Source organism: Callospermophilus lateralis, chromosome 14, assembly GCF_048772815.1.
Source record: "Callospermophilus lateralis isolate mCalLat2 chromosome 14, mCalLat2.hap1, whole genome shotgun sequence".
Taxonomy (NCBI): Eukaryota; Metazoa; Chordata; class Mammalia; order Rodentia; family Sciuridae; genus Callospermophilus; species Callospermophilus lateralis.
Window position 1 is genome coordinate 97,352,464 of NC_135318.1, and position 21,722 is coordinate 97,374,185.

A 21,722-nucleotide genomic window follows, 5' to 3' on the forward strand; every position below is an offset into this window, starting at 1 on the left:
AGACTCCAGTGGCTTTACTGGTAGGTTCTACAACTCCAATTTTACCCAAAATCTTCCAAGCAATGAAAGAATATAAAATGATTTTCATCTAGTGATGAAACTCATTGCCAATCAAAATCTTACTTTGGCCCAACTGTAGCCATGGAGGAGTCAGACACAAAGAGAGAAATATCTCCAGGGTGGGAAGGGAACAGATTGCCATGATGGATAACAACTCGAGGACCAGCACCAGCTCATCTTCATCTTTCTAACAGCAAACCAAGTCAGAAACAAACATCTCCAAGAAAGAGTCAATTCAACATGAGAAAAACTCCAAATTCCCTTCCAACAGCACCAAGAGGGCTTAGAAGGAACTGGCAGAGATCACTTTAGATAGTCTACCTAAGAGTTGTGCTGTCCCAAAGGAAATAACATCTATGAAGGAGATCACCATTCCAGGGCCCCAGGATCCATGTATGAGGGTGGTATACTCCTTCCTGATGTCACTTTATACCAGAGTATCCCTTCAAGTCTCCAAGGGCTACATTTTAGATAATAACCCACCACTCTAATATTTAATCTGGGGTCGAGAAGTTATTTGCCTGAACATATTAAGACACAACTGGAGTCTAGCACTAATCATTTCTAAAGTCCTCCTTTTCATCTGCTCCTTTCTTACAAACTATAATCTTACTCAGAATATGATAGAATAGCCAGTCAGTGAACCAAGAGATGTGCTACATATATTGGATTTTCACATTATCTGTCACAAAAGAAAGTTGCTTATGATTTTGAAGGGGTAGGGAAGGATGGGAATTGGTAAAGAATAGGTATCTCTATAACAGATACTACTTATTTAGTCTTATTCCCTAAAATTTTATATTTTTGTAATTTATCTTTCCATAATAGACAGAACTTTGCAGAAAAGAACACACTGAGACATTTAGGTTGAGTTGCTTATATTCTACCAAGTTTAAAAAGCTTAATTTTTTACAGGTTAAACACATGGCCATTTATGTGAAGTCCTCTAAGAATACATACTTTTTGTTCTTGGAAGGGAACACTGATATTTCACATTTTTTAGACTAGTCATCTTGTACATATAAAATGGACAAGTTGGCTATAAGATAATATTTTACTTTATATCTACTTTGTTGTGAAATGATTAAAGGTGTCAGGACTGTGAAACCCCTTAGAGAAATATCTTCAGCCGTTAACTGTAAAGGAGTTGATCAGTGGGCTGGTTTTATGTTGTGCATTACTTAATTCTGTATTTGTTACTATGATAATAAAATAGTACTTTAAAAAAGTATTAATAGGATTTTTCTGTTTTTATTTTTTCTTGTAGGGGATGGGCTCTGACCAACCTACTCTGAAGTTTATATAGAATTAGAAATGCAAAGAGCCAATAATAGCAAAATGAAATGGGAAAGGCTTATAAATCTGACTATGTAAATAAATTTTGTTAGTAAACAGATAGTTTTAAGAGAACAAAACAGGGCTAGGGCTGTAGCTCAGTGGCAGAGCGCTTACCTAGCATATATGAGGCACTGGGTTTGATCCTCAGCACCATATTAAAAAAATAAATAAATAAAATAAAGGCATGCTGTCCATCTACAACAATTTAAAGAGAGAGAGAGAGAGAGAGAGAGAGAGAGAGAGAGAGAGAGAGAGAGAGAGAATGCACAAAACAAGCCAAAGAGTGAGAAGATACAAATAATCAACAAAGGACTGGCACCTGGAATACATACAAAGAATTGTAGAACATAAAGAACAGCTTCTACATCTGCTGTAAGTTTTAAAAAGGCAACCAAATAGATAAATGGGGAAAGAATATAAACAAGCATTTTACAAAACAATATGTAAGATAATTGTATGAAAAGGCACTCAACCTTATTAATAATCCCAAAAGTATAAAATAAAATCTCTTGGGATGCACAAGTTGTAAAATTATAAAGTAAGCAGAAAATAATTATAAAAGTCAAAATGATGATTTTTTTGAAGAAGCTGAATTGCTATGATTAAATAAAGAGGCACACATAAGAAACTTCTAAAGTGGCTGTACTGTTCCATTTCTTGAACTGGGGAGCAGTTAAGCAGATGTCCATATTATAATTCATTCAGGTGTCCAACTGTCTTCTTCATTTTTGTGCTTTGTTTTGTTTTTGCAAAATACTACTTATGAAAGCAATAGACTAAATCACCAAGGATAACAAATTTATTTATCTATGGTACTGGGGACTGAAGTGAGACTTAAGTGTTAAGTCTACAGGCCACATTTCGCCTCTCCTTACCAACAGAGTTCCATGATAATCATAGTGAAAGAAGATGCAGACACTCACTGAGGAATTCTCAGAGAAGCCCCAAATCAAGAGGAGACATCACAAGAAGAAAATGAGGACCCTATAATAGGAACCAAGTTACAGTAAGACAGGAGAAAGTTCTGATATTCAGTAAATAGAGTGATTATAGGTAATGATAATGTGTCACTTATACCAAGAAAGCCAGAAGAAGTGATTTTGAATGTTTTTATAACAAAGAAATAATAAAGGTTTGAACAGATAGAAATGTTTACTCTGATTTGAATGTGACACAATTTATAGTACTGAAACATCATGTAGTAAATATGTACAGTTTTTATGAGTCAATTTAAAACTTAAAAAAATTCAACAAATTTAAATGTGGTGTGTGTGTATATATATATATACACAATATAATATTATTCAGCCTTGAAGAAGAATGAAACTATGGCATTTGCAGGTAAGTCAATGGAGCTGGAGAATATCGTGTTAAGTGAAATAAGCCAAACCCAAAAAGCCAAAGGGTGTATGTTTTCTCTGATAAGGGAATGCTGATCCATATTGGGGGCAGTGGGGTGGGAAGGAAAAGGTAGGGAAGAATGGAGTAACTTTAGATTGGACAGAGGGGAGTGGGAGGATGAGAGGGGAAGTGTGGGGGTGGGAATGATGGTGGAATGAGATAGACATTATTACTCTATATACATGTATGATTACATGACCGGTGTGACTCTGTTCCGTGTACAGCCAGAGGAATAAGAAGTTCCATTTGTGTACAATGTGTCAAAATGCATTCTACTGTCATGTATAACTAATTAGAACAAGTTTAAAAAAAAAAATTCAACAAACTTAAACGAAAATCAAGACAAAAGAGGAATCTGAAACTTCTGGTACCTATAGCTAAAAGTAAATATTGAATACAACCCAACTCCTAGCCAAGTTAACAGGAACCTTCACATAAAAGGCCTCTATGTCAGTTGCTAAAGTTTAATAACACATATTCTTCAGCTTTCAACAACAACAAAAGAATTACAAGGCACAACAAAAGGCAAGAAAAATTAAAATGGAGGATCAGAAACAAACACAGATGTTAGAATTCTGAGATAGAAAATGTAAAATAATCGTGACAAATGGTTTAGGTAATTAATGGGAAAGTAAGCAACATGCAATAACAAATGGGCAATGCAAGCAGAGAGAGAGAGTCTGAAAATCAAAAGAAAATTCTTGGAACAAAAAAATATTGAATGTGACACATCCATTTTTCTATGAGAAATGAAGTACGCCATTGATGGGTTCATCAGTACATGGAATACAGCCAAGAAAAAGAATCACTGAGCTTGAGGAAAGTTCAATAGAAAACTGCTTAAACTAAAATGCAAAGAGGTGCTGGGGTTGTGGCTCAGTGGTAGAGCACCTGCCTAGCATGTGTGAGGCACTGGGTTCAATTCTCAGCACCACATATAAATAAATAAAATAAAGGTCCATCAACAACTAAAAAATAAAAATTTTCAAAAATTAAAAAATAAATTGCAACGAGAAAAAAAATGAAAACTAGGATGGAGCATCTAAGAACTATAGATACCCTTCAAACAAAAAAAGGATAAAAAGAATAAAATTGAGCATAAGAAATATTGGAAGTAAAAAATGCCCTGGAACTTTCAAAAATTAAATATATAATATCTACATGCAGATAATTACAAAACATTAACAAAAGACTCAAAGATGATCAAAGTGTATTTCACGACACTGATTTAAATATATAATATTAAGATGTCAATCATTCCCCAATTGATTTATAGATTCAACACAATTTCAATTTAAATCCCAGCTAGCTATTCTATAGTTGGTACAAAATAGTTCTAACCTTAAATGGAAACATAAAGACTCAAAATAGACAATACAGTACTGAAGAAGGCAAAGTGTGAAGGCTCACATTACTTGTTTCAGGACATAATACAAAGCTATAGGAATCTAGACAGCGTGGTTTAGCAAGAGAACAGACACAGATCAATGAAGCAGAATAGAGAGCTGAGAAAGAGACCCATGTAAATATATTCAAATGATCTTTGACAAAGAAGTAAAGGACAATTCAGTGGAGAAAGAATAATTTTTCAATAAATGGTGCTAGAACAATTTTAGGATGTACATAGTAAATTAAATGAACCAAACACAGATGTTTTTCACAAAAAATAACTAAAAATGAATCACTGACATTTAAGTGTAAAATGCAAAACTATGTAACATAAAAATTATATGTTTATAAATACAACAAAAAAGCACAATCCATGAAAAAGTTGATAGCTTAACTTTAATAAAATGAAGGATTTTTGCTGTCAAAAAAATAAAGTTAAAAGAATAAAAAGACAAGGCATAGACTAGGAGGAGGTATTTGCAAACCAAATAGCTGATAAGAAAATGTTCCAAAAATATACAAAGCACTCTTAAGACTCAACTATAAGTACATAAACAATTAAAAATGGGCAAAAAATTTAAATAGTTCATGAAAGAAGATAAACAAATGGAAAATAAGCATATGAAAAGATGCTTCACATTGTGTTATTACAGAACCAAAAATTATAACAATGATATATCTGTATATTTATCAGAATAACTAAAATTCAAAAATCTGAAAATACTAATGCTGACAGCATGTGGAACAACAGAAACTCTCTTTAATTGCAAGTAGGAATGCAAAATGGTATAGTCACTTTGGAAGAGAGTTTGGCAGTTTCTTACAAATATAGTTTCACTACACAATCCAGCACACTATGCACCTAAGTATTTACTGAATTGGTTTGAAAACTTATGTCTGTACAAAAACCTACATGCAAAAATTTATAGCAGCTTCATTTATAATCACCAAAAACATGGAACCAAACAAGATCTCATTCAACAGGGGCGTGGATAAACAAAATGTGGTATATTTCACAATGTAATATTATTTAACAATAAGAAGAAATGAATGATCAAGGTACAAAAGACATGAATGAACCTTAAGTACATAATGCTAACTGAAAGAAGTCCACCTGAAAAGATTTCATACTGGATTATTCCAAATATGAGACATCCTGGAAAAGGCAGCCACTACTTCAGTTAGATAGGTGATCAAGAACAAAATCGGGGGCTGGGGTTGTGGCTCAGTGGTAGAGTGCTCGCCTAGCATGTGCGAGGCCCTGGGTTCGATCCTCAGCACCATATAAAAACAAATAAAATAAAGATATTGTGTCCAACCACAACTAAAAAATAAACATTTAAAGAAAAATCAGCACTGTTAAATTGTATTGACTATATATGTACCCTGGATGCACATACCCTAAGATGGAATTTTATCTCTGGGATCTTTCTCCCAAAAACATATTACCTCAATCTAATCATGGGGGAAATTTAAGACAAACCCCAACAGAGACACAGTCTACAAAATACCTGATGAGTACTCCTCAAAATTGCCAAGATCATCAAAAACAAGGAAAGTCTGAGATTGTCATAGCCAAGAGAAGCCTAAGGAGGAATGACAACTAAATTTAATTTGGTATCCTGGATGGAATCCTGGAACAGAAAAAGGATATTAGGAAAAAACTAAGAAAATCTGCATAAAGTGTTAACTTTATTGGTTCATTACTTACAATAAGTACACTTATAGTAATGTAAGATGTTGCTAGAGAAAATTGGGTGTGAGGTATATAGGGACAATCTTCACAATTTTTCCATAAACTTAACTGTTCTAAAATACTGCATCTATTTTTTTAAAAGACAACTGAATTTTGATATGCTAAGAATAAACAAATGAAAAGTAAAATTTAAAAACCAATTTACTGTTGGCGAGGATGTAGGGAAGAAAGTACATTCATACATTGCTGGTGGGACTGAAAATTGGTGCAATAACTCTGGAAAGCAGCATGAAGACTCCTCAGAAAACTTGGAATAAAACCAACATTCAACCCAGTTATCCCACTCCTTGGTATGTACCCAAAGGACTTAAAATCATTATACTACAGTGATGCAGCCATATCAATGTTTATACCAGCTCAATTCACAATAGCTAAACTATGGAACCAACCTACATGCCCTTTAACAGATGAATGGATAAAGAAAATGCATATGGTATACATACACAAAATGGAATAATGCTCAGCCATAAATAAGAATGAAATTATGACATTTGCAGTAAATGGATAGAACTGGAGACACATACTAAGTGAAATAAGCCAGTACCAATAAACCAAAGGCCAAATGTTTTCTCTGATATATGGATGCTAACACTCAATGGGGGTGGCGAGGGAGAACAGAAGTTCACTGGATTAGACCAAGGAGAATAAAGGGAAGGGATGTGGAGATGGGATTAGGAAAGACTGTAGAATGAATCAAACATTACTATACTTTGTTCATATATGAATACATGACCAGTGAAACTCCACATTATTTACAACACAAGAATAGAATCCTAAATAGGATAAGGCATACTACACACACACACACACACACACACACACACACAGAGTCAAAATCACTCTATTGTCCTGTATATCTAAAAAGAACAAATAAAATAATAAAAACCCCATTAATAATAGCATAAAAATATGAAATACACAGGGATAAATCTGACAGAGGACGTGCAAGATCTGTACACTAAAAACTCCACCAAATCGCTGCTGGGAAATTTGAGACCTAAATGAATGGAGATACTGTGTTTATGAGTGGGAAGGCTAAATATCATTTTATCTCCCCAAATCCAATAAAGTTCTCAGCAGGCTTTTTTTTAATACATTGTGAAACTTGGTTATAATTAATTTCCTAATTCCAAATCATATTTCAGAGCTACTTATCAATGATAAAATGATGCTAAGGGTGGAACAAGGGTGCTAAGAATATACAATGGAGTAAGAGAAGTCTCATCAACAAGTGGCACAGGGAAAATTGATTACCCCATACACAAAAATCAACTCAAAACAGATTAAAGATTTAAACAGAAGGACAGAAACCATTAAGTTCTAGAAGAAAACAAAGGAGGACAAGCTTCATAATACTGATCTTGGCAATGATTTCTTAGATATCATACCAAAGCCAAAAACAGGCAAGTGAAACTAGACTACCTGAAACTACCTAAAACTCAACAGAGTATAAAGGCAACATAAAAAATGGAAGAAATTGGAAACCACATATCTGATAAAGTGCTAATATCCAAAATATATAACAAATTCATTCAACTCAGTAGCAAGATAATTACATAAAACCCCTCAGTTTAAAAATGGGCAAAGTGGGCTGGGATTGTGGCTCAGTGGTAGAGCGCTTGTCTAGCATGTATGAGACACTGGGTTCGATCCCAGCACATTAAAAAAAAAAAAAAAAAAAAAACTAAATAAACAAAATAAAGGTATTGTGAACATCTACAACTAAAAAATATTTTTTTAAAATGGGCAAAGTACTTGAATAGACAATTCTCTAAAAAGACATACAAATGACCAACAGGTATATGAAAAGGTGCTCAACATCATCAATTATCAGGGAAATGGAAATCAAACCCACGGTAGGATATTACCTCAAATTCATTGGAATAGCTACCAAAACCAAACAAACAATAGAAAAACTACATACAGATTTTGGTGAGAAAGAAACTGGAGTGCTGTTCACTACTGGGTTTGGGGGAAGCACATGTTGAAGCCACCATGGGAAACAGTATGAAGTCTCTTCAAAAAATTAAAGATATGAGGAAAAGATTAACATTAAACTGAGACGAGTGATGGGAGGGAAAGGAAGAGAGAAGGGAAATTGCAAGGAAATGGAAGGAAACCCTCATCGTTATACGAAATCACATATATGAGGTTGTGAGGGGAAGGGGGGGGAGGGAGAGAACGGAACAACAACAGATGAGGTAGAGAGGGAAGATGGGAGGGGAGAGGAGGGGGGATAGTAGGGGATAGGAAAGACAGCAGAATACAACAGTCACTAATATGGCGTTATGTAAACATTGCGAATGTGTAACTGATGTGATTCTGCAATTTGTATTTGGGGTAAAAATGGAAATGCATAACTCACTTGAATCAAATGTATGAAAGATGAAAAAAATTAAAAAAATTTAAAAAATTTAAAAAAAAAAGAACACTACAAAAAAAAATTAAAGATATGAGAAGTATCATCAATAAGATGGGAGAAGAGAGCTCAGACTTCACCTTTTACCACAAAGAAACAACCAAATAGCTATCCATGAAAGAAAATATTTTAGGAAGGATTCAGTGTCAATTAAGAACCAACAGCAATATGATGGAAACAAAAAAGAGAGAACAACTCAGAAAGTATTGCTGGGAGATGAGTATACCTGAGACATCTGGAGGAAGGCAGGGGCCACTGTATTAGCCATGTGGTGGATGCCACCATGGTCTCCAGTAGCCTGCTCTACAAGGGTCATTGGTAACTTTCACCGTGGAAATAAACTATCAGGAATACCTATCATAGACCCCGTAGAGAGGGAGAAGCTGATACGGTCCTCCCTGCAAGAAGGAGTCAATGTTGTGCAGCCCTTGAACAGGGCATTACCTAACCTGCCTGCGTCCCAAACCAGAGATGCTTTGCGCACGCCTGCATCTCAGACACCAGAACCACCACTTCAGGCTAGAGCCAGATGCCACAGTCCCTCTGCATGTGCTTCCTCTGCCACTTCTCCACATGCACCTATGCCTCAGATATCTGGGATACCACCATAGTGAGTTAGTTGATGGCTGGGCCTTGGAGCCATTGTTACTCCACATGTACTTGAATTCCAGTCCCTCAGCCACTCTGAAAAAACCAGCCACCAGTGCAGCAGACATGTCTGAATCTCCATTCCCAGAGCAACAGTAGCTATATAAAACCATGCACTGGACCTGGGCCCTTAAGCCATCCCATGAGTGTCCACACAGAGGACACCAGTGCCAAGACAGATACCTTGGGCACAACTTCCCTAAAGGAGACAACGAGATCAGAAGAACTGTTCTTATAGTTAACATTAACAGACACTTAAATATGGTGCTGGAACAACTGGACATCCATATGCAAATTTTAAAAAAGGGAACTTCAACTTACACTTTGCACCACACACAAAAGTTAACTTGAAATGGATCATAGCTAGAATTAGAAAACTACTCGGAGAATACACTGGGAGAAAATCTCAGTGATCTTAACCTTGACAGAGATTTCTTAAAAAGAACACAAAATACATGTACCTTTCTTCAAAATTATTTGAAATAAAAAATATTTGCTATTTAAAAGATAAATGGAAGGAGACCCTCAATGTTATACAAAATTACATATAAAAGGAAGTGAAGGGAAAGGGAAAAAAAACAAGGGAGAAAAATGAATTACAGTGGATGGGATAGGGAGAGAAGATGGGAGGGGAGGGGAGGAGAGGGGGGATAGTAGAGGATAGGAAAGGCAACAGAATACAACAGACACTAGTATGGCAATATGTAAAAACGTGTAACCAATGTGATTCTACAATCTGTATTCGGGGTAAAAATGGGAGTTCATAACCCACTTGAATCAAATGTATGAAATATGATATATCAAGAACTATGTAATGTTTTGAACAATTAATAATAAAAAAAGATAATGTTAAGAAAATAAAAGGGCAAGCCACAGACTGGAAGAAAATATCAGCAAAACAGACCTGACAAAGGCTTTATGTCTAAAACAGAGGTACTTTTACTTAATAAGTAATTCAGTAAAAGTGTACAAAAGATTTGAAGAGATATGTCACAAAAGAAGATATATGGATGGCAAATAAACACATGAACAGATGCTGAAAAATCACTAATCATTAGAGAAGGGCCAATTAAAATCATAACATTTACCTATTAGAAACACTAACGTTAAAAAGACAATGTACACTAAATGTTGGTGAGGATATGTAACTACTGAAACACTCATACACTGCCAGTGCAAATGCAAAATAAAACAGTACAACCACTTTGGAAAACAGTTTAATTGCTTCTCCAAAAGTGAAACATACCAAGACTTAGCAATTTCAATCCAAGAAAAATCAAAGCATTTGTTCACCCAGAGACTTACTTAGGAATGTCCTCAGCAGTTCTGTCATAGCCAAAAACTGGAAACCCAAATGTCTACATACCTATCCATACAATGGAACAATACTCAGCATCAAAAGGGATAATTAATTACATATAGCCACATGAATGAATCTCAAATAGTCATGCTTATTGAAGGTATCCTGACAAAACAATTCATACTGTATGATTTCATGTATTATAGATTTTAGAAAATAAAAAAAAACTCCATAACAGAAATAAAATCAGTGGTTCCCTGGGGATTGGTTGGGTAAATAAAGGATTAGAGATGGGCAGGAGAGACTTCTGAGAGTAAAGGATAGGCCACTATCTTGACTGTGGTGAGTTTTATAGGCACCTCCACGGGTCAAAACTTAGCAAACTGAAGATACAGTTTATGGTATGTCAATTACACTTTAACAAACTCTTAAGACAAATATGCATCAAAAAATCCTCCAAATTATTATTTTTGGTACTAGGAATTATTATTATTTTGGTATCAGGGCACTTAACCACTGAGCCAAATCCCCAGCCTTTTTTTATACTTTATTTAGAGACAGGGTCTCACTGAGCTGCTTAGGGCCTCGCTAAGTTGCTGAGGCTGGCTTTGAACTATCGATCCTCCTCTGCCTCAGCCTCCTGAGCTGCTGGGATTATAGGCGAGCATCACTGCATCTGGCTCCCTAAATTATTATACCTCTATCTGTTATCATAGCATGTAATCTACTAAAATGCTTTTAAAGAATGTCTAAAGCCATGGAGAAATGCTTATGGCAAATGATTAAATGAAAATGGCCCAAAATGAAACTATACAAAGGTGATCTCAATTACACAGAAAGCTATGAAATATATGCAGGCAAACCAATTTCAAGCTGGAAACAGTTCTGTATCAATTATTTTCCCCTGGGTTATGAAAATGGGAGTGATTTAAATTTTTTAGTACTTTACTTTGCAAGGTTTTCTTTGTTGTCTCTTTCTTGCTTTATTATTACTTTGATTTTATTTGAGTTTTCAATACTCTTATAAGCAGGAAATGTTTTTTAAAAAGTGAAGGGAAAGAATCTGAATATTTATCTGTCCTGACAAGCAACTCCAATCAATGCACCACAGATCATGGAAAGATTAAGGACATACTGGGATTTAATAATATATTTCACAATCATATCAACCACCATTTTTCAAATGTTCACAGATCTACTGAAATTCAAACTTACTGAATTTGTACAACCTCTATTTCTCACATCAACAGATACTAAAAGTAAAACCGCTAAGATAGAAGTCTTTTAAAAATATATTCTCACATACATATAACCTATGGGCTACTTTAATTGATATTTCTTCTGCTACTATACCAATATATAGGAAGAGTTAGGTGATGTATTCAACATTCAATTAATTAAGTTCTACCACATGATCCTATTTTTCTTTAAGACTTTTCACCATATTCTAAACCACCTTTTCTAAGCTACTATCAAACCTGTGCTTTATGCTTTTTTATATTGTTCATACTGCAGAACAGAATGTAAAGTTATTAAATCAAATTAAACAATTAAATACCAAAATTGAAGATGCTCAGTACTCGGAAGGGCTTTGTAAAAGCTATTTCAGATAAACTGAGGCATTATCCAAATGTAAGGTTAATATTATTTGAAGTATACTTCCCAGTTAAGTGTGCCATTTACAGTCTCTGATCTTGGGGAAATCATTCAATGTGTCCTGAGGTTTCTACAGCTGCTTCATAATAATCCTCTCAGAAATAAAATTTAATAATTTTCATTATAATGTACACTCTAAACCATTAGTTATTTAATAGTAATTTAGTTTACCTCAAAGAATTATTCTCTGCTTTTTGTCTTCCAAGTTCACTTTCAGTATCCATTGCCTTTCTTGCTAGTGATTTCATTTCTTTTTCCACAGTGGTTATGGTTTCCTTCATCAAAGTCATATTTGACATTTGTTCCATACGTTCATCATCAAGCTAACAAGTAGAATGACAAAGTTACTGCCATCGCTAAAAAAAAGAAAACAGCCAGAGCAGTCTTCCTGCAGAGACATATTCCCTCTGTACAAACCAGATTTATGGCAAAATTTACTTAATGTGATGATCATATTAGACCTAAATGCTATGGAAGATTGTATGAATAAGGTATAGAATAGTAAGAATAAAAGCAAATCATTGTGTAACTTTTTTATAAAGACTAATAAAACATACCAGTCTACATTTTTCATTCTGGTTCAGTTTGACTACAGTATGCACACTATCTGCAAAAGGATTTATTTGTTACCCAATATCAATAAATTACACATATAAAGTAGGATTATGAAAAGAAAAATAATTTTTCTAATTTCTTTTACTTATTATAACAAAACTATAGATAATTTTATAAATACACTCAATTAAACTTGGTGAAAAAAAGTCAAATTCTCTTAATTCTAATTTTATAGTCATAACATCTATTTATAGCATCTCAAATTCTTTATTATATCTTCATATCTAGCAATATTATCTTTAACAAAATAAGGAAGTAAAGCTACTAAAATTCCTGAGAACACATTCTAATAGTTTTTTTAAAAATAAAATACTTTGCAACTAACACAAAAAACTTTACTCACATTTTCAGAAGGAAATAAGTAAAAAGTGACTGTTTACATCATACATATCACCTTAAGGACTATAAACGCTATCTTAGATAAGTAAAAGAACTTCTCTGAACAAAGGGAAAAAAAGGAAGGGTTTTAAAGCCACTGAGGTTATAGCCAAGTGATTTTTTTTTTTACGTTATGAACTGTACACTCCAGCTCCTCAATCCTTTGCTCCAAATGAGCCTTCTCGTTAAATGCTGTCTCTTGAGCAATCTATTTAAAAAAACAGACAAAATAAAGTGCTTTTAGTGTCAGTGTATTTGTGTTTCACACATATTCAGATAGATAAAACTATTCCAAACCTTTAGCCTTTCTCTCAGACTATCTCGCTCTGTGGTCATTCTTCGTAAATCAGTAAAGGCCACATCTCTTTCAGTCTCTACCCGCCGGAGAATAGCATGTGCTGTTGTTGATTTTGGAGACTTACAGCTTTTCATCATTTCCCTTCGAAGTCGGGCAATTTCTTCCTGTGCCTATTATTCAAATACATAGAATTTTTTAAAACAAGCTTTAAACTAAATATAATATAGCTTATACCTAACTGGTTAAAGTGCAAGCCTATATTAATATTTGTGCAGTAAGGAAATGTTACCATTTTTATTTTCAAATACGTTTATACAAATAAATGCAAGTCAATTAATTGAAATAGGAGTTTGCTTTATAATATCTTTGCCAAGTCATTGCAACAGAGAAGGTTTTGCTAAGAAATATATTTAATATACTCCATTTATCTATTTTGTGGAATAAATTTGAAAATGGCATAAATCACACAGAATACTGGTTTAGTGAATATGCCATAGTATTTCTGTCTCCAAGTGTATATACCATTTTCCATCTCTGGGCTACTTCTACACTGACAGAAAAACCCACCAATCCTTCCCAATAGCCCACAATACTCTCTGAACATTTGTTCATGACCTCCAAGTCCCAAATCTATTGCACACCTGAAGAGGAGACTTCATTGTGTAAGTCTCCTTATCTTCTTTCTTCTTCATTGGGATCACTATCTTTTCAGTCTCCAAGTCTCAGAGAAAGATATATTACTTTCCAATTTCCATAGCTAAGTCTTCCTTAGAAACAGCAGACTTCATATTCTAAAGTGCCTTCTTATAGCTCCCTGACTGAATTATAATTATTTCCTCTCAACTTGAACAGTGTCCTCTCTACTGACTGTCTCCCCCACCTTTAATCATGTACAAGGGTTCCCTTATCTTGAAAACCTGTCACTTAATCCTACTGTCCCATTTACCAGTCCATATCTCTTTGACACCCCCCCCACTACACACACACACAGCACTATCTGTACCCACTGCTAATTGTTCCTTACCACTCTCTCACCCCAGTATAACCTGGGTTCCATCCCTGTGGTTCTACAGAATTTCAACTACCGAACTTACCAAATCTCATGGCCTTTTCTCAGTTCCTGTTCTTCATATTTTGGCAACATCTGACACTATTTTTAATAACCTTTCTCTTGAGATTCCTTCCTCCCTTGTGCTTGTAACAACTTCTACCCTAGTTTTCTGTCTTCTTTTTATCTTTCGAAGTTTCCTCTTTGCCTCTTGTAGATTATAGGGGTGGGAGGATATCTGTCTAAGAAGAGCTTTCACATTTGGAGACTTCATTTACTATGCTGTGTAGAGCCTTCATATTTAGAGACTTCATTTACCATGAGGCTCAGAACTTACCTCTAAGAAGATGACTTTTAGAGCCACATATCAGCTCCTGCTCTCTCCCCTCTCCAATCCTATATTACTTATTGACTGATGGCAGTAACTACCTGACCATATTACCATGATTTTGTTCCATCTAACAACAAAATCACAATTTTCCTCAAACCACCAATGACTTTCTTAGTTCTTCTATTATCACAGTTCTGTCATTCAAAAAGAATTTCAGTTATTTTCATTTGTGGAATAAATTTGAAATCGGCATAAATCACACATAATACTGGTTTAGTGAATATTACTATAGTGTTTCTGTCTCTTAAATCAAATCTTGTCAAGTCTTCCTTCATGTCTCTTATATTGGTCTCTGTATTTATTTCTACTGATGGCACCCTCATTACATCCTTAAATGTTGTGTGCATGCACATTGTAACAGTCTTGTAAGGAGTCCACAGTGTGTGTGTGTGTGTGTGTCTCCTCTAATTCTCTTAAAAGACAAATTGTTACATAAAAATAGAAATACAGAAAGATTATGTGTAAGATAATAAAAGGTTGCCACTAGGTTAAAACTGATTTTTGCTCATATTTCTCTTGCTTTAAAAGTAAGAAACTGCACACTGCTTTTAAAGTAAAGTATGAGTCCATAATTAGGTCTGTGGGATAGCCTCTACCATCACAGTCCAGAAGTGAGCAAATTATATAGAGTTTAAAGCCAAATATACAGCCTGCCTCCTGATTTTATAGATCTATAAGCTAGGAATGTTTTTTCTATTTAATTAATTTTTTATTGGTACATTATAATAGTACATAATAGTGGAAAACATCATGAAATATTCGTAAATTAACATAACATAATTTGGTCACTTTCATTCCCCAGTTTTCCTTTTTCTTTTTTCTTTCCTCCCGCTGATCTCCTGCCTCTGTTTTACTGGTGTCCCTTGTAATTTCAAGAACAATGCCCCTTTCTTGCTTTTCTTCCCTCTCGCTTACACATATAACAAAGTACACAACCCTTGACTCTATTTAACAGAATAATCTCAAGTTCCATCCATTTTCCTAAAAATTACATATATACCACATTTTCTTTACCCATTCATCTGTTGATAGACACCTATACTAGTTCTATAACTTGGCTATTGTGAATTGTGTGGCTATAAACATAGGTATGCATGTACTGCCATAGTAAGCTTACTTCAATTCTATTGAATAAATAAGGGGAAGTTGTACAGTTAGGTCATATGGTAATTCCATTCCAATTCCATTTGAGGAACTGCCATACTGACTTCAACGTGGTTGTGCTAATTTATAATCCTATCATCAAGTGTATAAGTGTGAGGAGCCACTCTGAATGATTCGTGCCTTCCATCCTAAAGTGAAAGGTTTTGACCAGTCACTATATTCTGTAGTGACCTGGACATTGTTCCGGTCCAGAAAGTTGAGGGCGTGTCTTCAGATATAGGCGATGCCCCTTGGGTTGAATTATACTCACCTGTCCCGTGTAACCCTGCCCCTTCTGGCCTTTTTTTGGATGGAACTTTCTAAGAATAGGGTCCCCCCAATAAAAGTTCATTTCCAAATGTGCTTGCTCTCTCCCCAGCCTCTCGTGACTTTCTCTTGCTCCCCCATTTGGGGAGCCTGAGACTAATAGTGGAGAAGCCCTCCTGAAGCTTGTTTAAAGGTAAAGTGTGTCTGTGTTTTATTTGGTGTCTCTGGAAATTCACATGAGCGACCTTAAGTTCAGCTGCCCACACGGGTCAAGGGAAGCATATAAGTGTTCCATTCCCTGCCCAACCCCCCCCCTCACCACCACCACCACCACCCGCTCCCCCCCCCGCCGCATACTTGCCATTTTTTATTATTTGTATTCTTGATGACTGCCATACTAACTGAAGTGAAATAAAATCTCAATGTAGTTTTGATTTGCATTTCCCTGATAGCTAAAGATGTTAAACTTTCTTTCATATATATTCATTGGCCATTTGTTATTTCCAAGAATTTTTTTTACATGTTTAAATAAATGGCTGGAGAGCAAAAGAATAATTTTTCATAACAGGTAAAAATAATGTGAAATTCAAATTTCTGTGTCTGTAAAGTTTTATTATAATTTCAATTTATTCATGTATGTATCATCTACAGCTGCTTTCACCTACAACAGAGTTGAACAGTTGCAATAGAGACCACAGGCTTGAAAAGCTGAAGATATTTACTATTTGGGCCTTTCAGAAAGTTTCCAGACTCCTACTCTAGTTCAATATTCCTTTCAAGTCTTAATGTCTCTTACTTTACTAACAAATACAATCTGCTCTAGTCTTAAGCTGACCTAGTTATCTGTTGATTGTCTTCTCTTTATCGTTTGCCTCATAGCATTCTTTTAGGCTGGATGTTCCTCCTTGCCCCTTTCAGGATAATAGAAGCCCCATTCATTCTCCAGGGTTGAAATTCCACATCTTACAAAGATTTTCTTGATCACCCTAACTAAAAATGCTTACTTCTTTTATTTCTTGAAACATCATCCAAACCACTTACCCTATAGTAACAACAACAAAAATAAACACTATATACTTTTATCTCCCTGATTACAGTGCAAGCTTATAGAAAAAAAAAATTTCTATCCTTTAGAGTAGTAACCCTAGAACTCTGCACATAGTAACTAACAGAAATTATGTTGTGATTCATGAGATTTAACAGTTTGGGGTTAAAAGCCATCTAATTCACAAAAGCTATGCATTTTTAAGCAACAAGATAGAGATAAACTACAATGTGATTTTACTCTCTGAAATTAAGTAAATTATACGGCAGTTCCCAAAATAAAATGTTAGTATTTAACACTCAAATCCTGATCTTTTTACCTTGAACTCACCAAATCCTATCATTATACATTTTCCTCATTTTCTTTTCTCTCTCTCTCTTTTTTTTTTTTTTTTAATTTTTGTGGTGCTTGGGATTCAACACTCAGGCCTCATGCATACTAGGCAAGTTTTTTATCTCTGAGCTATATCCCAACCCCTAGCCTCATTTCTTAATCCAAAAATCAGACTATTTTTACACATGCATATTATCTTTTAGAGGGTATAAGTATATGAGAATACTCATATAAAACTAGAAATATGTTACCGTTCATTAGGAATATCTTAAGAACAAACATAATTCCCAAATATTGGTTAAAATAATTTGATTGATAGGTTTAAGCACTTCATAGAACTTAAAAAATTATATACCTCTAAAAGCACGTTATTACTTATAAAATTTGCTTATTTATAAATAAGTTTACCTGTTCATAAAGAAGGAAGGTCTTGTCTCTCTCAGATGTAAGAACCTTGACATTACCCTGAATTTCTGCCAAATGACGCTCATATTTTTCCAGCATGCATTTAAGTTCTTCACGATCTCTTGTTGTCTTCAAAAGCTCTACATCACAGTTTGCACCCTACAATTATACAGAATGTGAAGTTCTTCTTTCACATACGGTACTAATAAAAAGGTGCTGCTGCTGATAGTACACAATCTCTATTATACAAACATGACTATTCAATGAAATAGTGAAGAATAAATAACAAAATCATCTCCCTTTTACAACAGTTTCATCCCAAATTGCTCCAAATTTGTCTAATTACCTCCTAACCACCAATAAATAAAGAACCAATATTGTTGTCCACTCTGCCTTCAAAGAAACCTTTTTTTCCCAATCTTTGTGATACAATAATTCATGCCAAATCAAAACAAAGTATTCCCAGATTAGGTAAATCAAAGAATACAGTCAGTGTTTGAGTAACAAACTTCAAAATATTTATAAGTTTCCAACTTACCCGAGAAGATGGAGACAGGCGTCTTGGACTTTTAGATCTACTTCTGAGCATTTTTCTCAAATTCTGAGCTTCACTTTTGTAGTAATCTCTGTCTGCTTCTAAAGTCTTTACAAAGGAATCAAGTCTAGAAGGAGATTTATTTTGTGCTTTTTCAGTCTCTAAAATTATCTTGCCAAGGAGGAAAAAATTAGGTAATTATTTAAAGCTAAACTATAGCATACTTTTCTAAAGGAAAACAAATAGATCCTTAAAAATATTAAATTTGGTATTTTAAAAACTGAACATTTAAAAAACTATTCATCAATAGGTTTAAAAATGCAATTAGATAGTTTTCTTTTTCACAATTACTGGATGTGCTATATTTTTATTTGACTAAAAAAATACTCCTAATTTTGAAGAAAGAATGGTAACAAAAAAGGCAGAAATACCAAGATATCCAAAACCTAATATAAGTCTTAGAAATGAAATTAATTTGCTTCTAAAAAAAACTTTACATACTACTCTTAACACATTGGTTAGTTTGTTCAATAATTGTTCAATAAATGAATAAATTAAGTGGATGCTGAATATTACATACTTTCAAGTGCACTTCCATGAATTCTGATTTACTTTAATACATTTAGAAACATTTACAATATTTTTACCTTTTTTTATCAATACTTTCTTGGGAGAAAATTACAAACATTTTATAAAGTTTTTAAAATGTTTTAAAGGATAAGATTAAAATATTTAAACAGAGCAATTTTCATTTCATGTTGTCATATAAATCAAACATAACACTTGGGATTAAGAAACAATTTATGGCCAGGCGCATGCCTTAATCCCAGGCAAGAGGATAGAGAGTTCAAAGACAGTCTCAACAAAAGCAAGGCGCTAAGCAACTCAGTGAGATCCTGTCTCTAAATAAAATACAAAATAGGGCTGGGGATGTGGCTCAGTGGTTGAGTGCCCCTGGGTTCAATTCCCAGTACTAAAAAAATAAAATAAAAGAAATGAAACAATTTATGGTTTAAAAATAATACTAAAGGCAATAAAAAAAAATTTAATATGTTCATCTTATATTTTAAAAATTAAAATTTTCAGTGCCATTATTTAACATTTAAAAACAGAAAAAGTCATTAGTAAAAGGCAACCAAAAGTTGTTCTAAGAAAGAAAGTAATGATGAAATGGAGCAATGAAAAACATCACTCTTTCAGATGGAGATACTGCTGTGGCCCAGTAGTACGTGCTGATTATTATTATTTTTTTAATATTTGTTTTAGTTGTAGTTGGACACAATACCTTAATTTTATGTATTTATTTTTATGTGGTGCTAAGGATCAAACCCAGCGCCTCACACATGCTAGGTGAATGCTCTATGGCTGAGCCACAACCCCAGCCTGGGGTGCTGACTTTTGAAAAATAAAATTCTTATTGCTTACAAAAGGTATGATATATTTTTGTAGGTTACTTAACTGGATAAAATGATTCCTTACGTATATTTTCAAAAAGTGTACTTACAGATCTAAGCCTTTTTATTGTATCTTCTAAAACTATTATATTATTTTGCTGGCAAATGAGTTCAATCTGAAAAATTAGAAATAATTCATGTTAAAGATACTTAAGCTGATTCAATTAGGAAGAGCATCAAAAACAAAAACAGGAATTCACTTAAAAACAGTGAATATTTTTTTTTTTAAAAAAGGTAACCCATCCCTGTATTTACCAACCTTTAATGGTAAAAGAACCTAGGATGAAACAAAGAGTTCCTTTAAATCACCTAATGTTTTATATAAAATAATAATGGGTTATATTTTACCAAATTACTCCCTATGAACTAGAACAAAATGTTACTACTAGTTATAATTCTGAATAAGAAGTCTATAAAGAACGATTAGGAAAAAAGTTTCCTCAAATTATACCATTTAGAAGAGTCTGCCTTCTCCTTAAAACTACTTTAAATAGCTTAATTCAATTCAATCCACTCAATAGATTTTGTATCGCTCCTGCAACACTGAACCTACCAAGTCTTAAAGCACTGCCACCTATAGTCATATATGTAGCATATGTCTACACTGTATGTTCCTAAAGGAGAATGACCAAATTTTTATGTAAGGCAATAAGGCTCTCTGCTGAAAGTTAGCCTATTAGTTTAATGAACATATTTTTCAATTCATCAACTTCCCCGATTTTATTCTCCAATACCATGTGTCCTAATCTTGCCTGCTCTTATGATTTGGACCTTAAATTTCCTCAAAGATTCATGTGTTGAAGGCTTATTCCCCAGCTAATGGTGCTATTGAGATGTGGTGGTGGGAATTTCAGGAGTTAAGGCCTGGTGCAGGGAAGTGGGGTCACTGGGGCATGCTGCTGAAGTATATGTAAGGATCCTGGCCCTTTCCTCTCTCTTTTCACTTCCTGGTTGTCATGAGATGAGCAGTTTTCCTCTGCCTTGAACTTCTGCCATGAATATGCTACCTCACAATAGGTCCAAAAGCAACAGGTCAAATAACCATGGAATGAAATCTCCGAAACTTTAAGCCAAAATAAATAATTCCTCCTTTTAAATTTATTTTCTCAAGTATATTGTGAGCAATACAAAGCTCACTCACATACCCCCTATATTTTAGATTTCAATTTTCTGAAACTATTGCTCTCTAATCATTTTTTGATGGACCTTTATTTTTTTATGTGCAGTGCTGAGGATGAACCCAGTGCCTCACCCATACTAGGCAAGTATGCTATCACTGAGCCACAACCCCAGCCCTCTTCATTAATTTTTTTAACCATTTCCACTTTATTTTATTATTTATATATGACAGCAGAATGCATTATAATATTTATTACACATATAGAGCACAATTTTTCATATATCTGGTTGTATACACAGTGTATTCACATCAATTTGTGTCTTCATACCTGTAATTTGGATAATAAGGATAATCACATTCCACCATCATTAATAACCCCATGTCCCCTCTCTCTTCCTCTCCCACCCTCTGCCCTATCTAGAGTTCGTCTGTTCTTCCCATGCTCCCTTCTCCCTATCTCACTATGAATCAGCCTCCTTATATCAAAGAAAAGTTCTCTTCTAAAATTTCTGGAAGTCTGGCAGTCAGATTTAAATTTATGAAATATTAAGAGATCCTATTATTTGGAATTTAGAGTTTGGATAAGCTTATGAATAGTTTTGAATGGATAATTTCTAATGTTTTAATTTATATTACTACATAGATAATAAAAAGACATGAGTCTAGTAAAAATAATGTGTAAAAATTCCCATTCTAAATTAAGTATAAAAAAATCAACAAACC

General features: G+C 34.1%; 1 protein-coding gene across 1 annotated transcript in view; it reads right to left on the minus strand.

Annotated features, from left to right (window-relative positions):
• Positions 1–18,501, minus strand: part of Tsga10 (testis specific 10) — a 63,265-nt gene extending 44,764 nt beyond the window's left edge. Inside the window, exons 1-5 of the mRNA XM_076833408.2 lie at positions 18,429–18,501; positions 17,894–18,049; positions 13,258–13,428; positions 13,091–13,168; positions 12,139–12,290 (exon numbers count right to left, since the gene is read on the minus strand). Coding sequence (XP_076689523.2) covers positions 12,139–12,290; positions 13,091–13,168; positions 13,258–13,428; positions 17,894–18,049; positions 18,429–18,479 — 608 coding nt within the window. The 5' untranslated portion in view covers positions 18,480–18,501. The remainder of the gene's footprint in view (positions 1–12,138; positions 12,291–13,090; positions 13,169–13,257; positions 13,429–17,893; positions 18,050–18,428) is intronic.
• Positions 18,502–21,722: the final 3,221 nt, after the last annotated feature.